This window comes from Physeter macrocephalus, unplaced genomic scaffold (genome assembly GCF_002837175.3).
Source record: "Physeter macrocephalus isolate SW-GA unplaced genomic scaffold, ASM283717v5 random_6233, whole genome shotgun sequence".
In the NCBI taxonomy this organism is placed as follows: domain Eukaryota; kingdom Metazoa; phylum Chordata; class Mammalia; order Artiodactyla; family Physeteridae; genus Physeter; species Physeter macrocephalus.
In genome coordinates, this window is record NW_021151515.1 from 1 (window position 1) to 3,013 (window position 3,013).

Genomic DNA, 3,013 nt, shown 5'->3' on the forward strand with positions numbered 1-3,013 from the left:
ATAAACTCATTTCCGCTCTCAGTCCTCCCAGTCACATCAGATTCCCATTGTTGACTTGTGTGGATATGATGATATTCAACATTCCTTTCTATTTCCAAAGTCAACGTTTTTCTAAATGCTTCAGAATGGTTGCTGTATAAGCAGCAATCTCCCTATTTCTGTTCTGACTGATTCTTGCTGGAGCTTTAATTACAGTAAACCCAACAGGATTTGTTCTTTTGAATCACAGGAGAGGGTCAGCAAGAGGCTCAGAGTCCCATGAACTTAGTGAAGGAGGAGACGAGAAGAAAAAGCGAGACTTTCGGAAAAGTGGCTTTCTCAACTTAATCAAACCCCGGACCAGACCTGAGCGGTCACCAGCAGTCTTGATGACAGAAGAACTCTTCTCTCCAAAGGCAGGAGTCAGAAGTCCAGCTGTGGACACCCCCAGGAAGGACACGAAGCCAGCCGAGCACAATGGCAGTGCTGATCGGGTAGAGGAGATCAAAACACCTGACTCCCTAGAAGAAAGTCAAGGGGAAGACGTGGGGAAGGTGGACCGGAATGACAGCAAGGGCAGCCCCCAAGGAGGGCGAAGGTACAGGGTCCAAATGATGGGCGGCGGGCTGCTGGCGGAGATGAAGGCCAAGCAGGAGATGAAAGCCAAGGCTGCTTGCTCACTGAAGGTAAGGGAGGAGGGTCTGTTTTGACTTGGTTGCCTTTGTCGTTTTTGTCTCCACTTGGTTTTTATGGTCAAGACAGGTACAGAAAAATAACCTGTGGGTTAAATAAAAATCCCAAAACACGACTTTTTCCTAAAGAACCCGGAACACAGACCAGAGGGCCTGGTCTTCCCATGTTTTCCTGCTGGCATGAGGGTCACGCTCTCCCGGAGAGCCTCAGCCTTGGAAGGTCAGGCAGTGGCTGAAGGTCCACGGGCCTTGTCTCACCTGCTCAGGTGCTCCTGTGCGTGTCATAGAAACATGTGACAGCTGTGCCAGGGACATGCTCCACTCTGGGGAAAGACTGTCTGTTGAATCCAAATGGAGACCTGAGGGTGATTGGAGATAGGAAAGCTGACAGAGGCAAATAAAATGATTGAAACCAGATTCTAGTTATATCAAGGGAGGTCTGTTTTTCAGTTATTTCAGAATTTATGTCCTTTTCCAAACCTGAAAGTTCCTTGCTAAATTCCAGGTTTAAAAGTCAAAGTATTCTGTTAGAATTAATTGAATACTTGACCCTTGAGATATGTTGTCTATTGCTATGAAGAAGCACTTTATCATTTAAAAATTGCTGAGTCCCCCCAAAGTCTGACTTAATGCATTACTTATTTTTGAACGTCTTTTTAAAATGTAAGTTGTGTATTTATTTTTTTTCTCCTTTTACCTCTATTTTTTCCTGCAGCTACTTGAGGATTGTATCCTTATTGTGATCACTCAGATTAATATGTTTAACCTAGGTTTTGGTTTTTATGCACTATCCTGAGCTCTTTTATGTTTGTAAAACTGGGTTCTCCAATGAAAGGAAAATGGCACATCGATTTATTTGAATCAGAATAAAATAGTTCATCCCAATGAACCCTTGATTTTCAGAAAGTAAATGGTTAACTGTTTACCAGGACATGCAGGGCTGTTTTATATTACTTCTAAACAACTGATTATTTTTTCATTAAATCCTGCACCCCACATGATTTTACAGCTGTTCACCGTAGTTCTTCCGCCAGCACCATCGTTATCTAGCAATTTTCTAGCTACACATCCCTCCTCACTCACTCATTAGCCCACAGAGAAGAGCTCAGGAGCTAAAACTACACTCTGTTAATGTGGGAGGCACGTTGTGGCCTCACTGGTCAGAATTCTGAACACATCATTGGTGAGTCAGACACCCAAGGAAATGTTTACATTTTAATCTGTTTCATAGACTTTCCTTACAACGAGGAATGTGCTGTTTTCACTAATGAGCGGTTTATTTTTATCACTGTTTCCATTGATGAATAGCTGCCTTTTGGTAGAAAGATGAGAAGTGCTGGAGGGTTTTTTTCCAGGTGCTTTGGATTCGATAAATTGGCTCCAAGTGACAAAATTCTTACAGTTTAATTTGTTCAAGACTTATACTAATGATCTTTGAGCACCATCTAGTGTCTATTAAAACAAGAATAAAAATCCTTAGTATTTAAAATTGGAACCAGTCAAGGGTGTTCTATCAGAACTATAAAACAATGAGAACGTGTTTTGAAAATTAGTTTTAGAATATTTTCCCCTAAAATTCCATGACTGTGTTCCCTATAAAGTTAGCAACATAAGCACCAGAAGTGAATATACTATGATAAAAAAAAATATATATATATATATATATAATATGTGTGTGTATGTATATATATAGCCTTCACGTTCCTCTGGAGTAATTCTCTTTACTTACTTTTAATATATGTATTTATTTTAAAACTACATATATTTCACAGAATGAACTGTGAAAATGAAAGTATGGTGTTTATTATTTATTAACAAAGGAGAGTAAGAGGTAAAAAATATATATATATATATATATAATATGTGTGTGTATGTATATATATAGCCTTCACGTTCCTCTGGAGTAATTCTCTTTACTTACTTTTAATATATGTATTTATTTTAAAACTACATATATTTCACAGAATGAACTGTGAAAATGAAAGTATGGTGTTTATTATTTATTAACAAAGGAGAGTAAGAGGTATTGAAAGCTTAGCGGCCACATCTTTTCTTCTGGGGCCACCTCGTCAGCTGCCTGCACTCAGAGACAATTGACATCAGGTTATTTCATCTTCATTCCGCACAGTCATTTGGGGATTTCTAACTACCTCAGAAAGCCTGGAAGGAAAAAGTGAAAACAACTCCTAGGATTAGATGTTAAATGTAGGCAAATGAGGCGCCCAGGGTATAAAATTTAAGGAGGCCCTTACTCTCAGATGCCTGCCCTGCACTTGCATGAGCCTAAAAGGCAGTTTTTCCTTAAGAAAGGCGCTCAGGGCACAAATTTAACTTCTCTTCAT

General features: G+C 39.6%; 1 protein-coding gene across 1 annotated transcript; it reads left to right on the top strand.

The window, feature by feature from the left end:
- Window positions 1–229: 229 nt before the first annotated feature.
- Window positions 230–1,510, top strand: LOC129391980 (F-actin-uncapping protein LRRC16A-like; the record flags this gene model as incomplete). Its single annotated transcript, XM_055083702.1, has 2 exons — window positions 230–665; window positions 1,387–1,510. Coding segments are annotated over 2 exons (517 nt in total), but the record flags the coding sequence as incomplete, so codon positions are not given.
- Window positions 1,511–3,013: the final 1,503 nt, after the last annotated feature.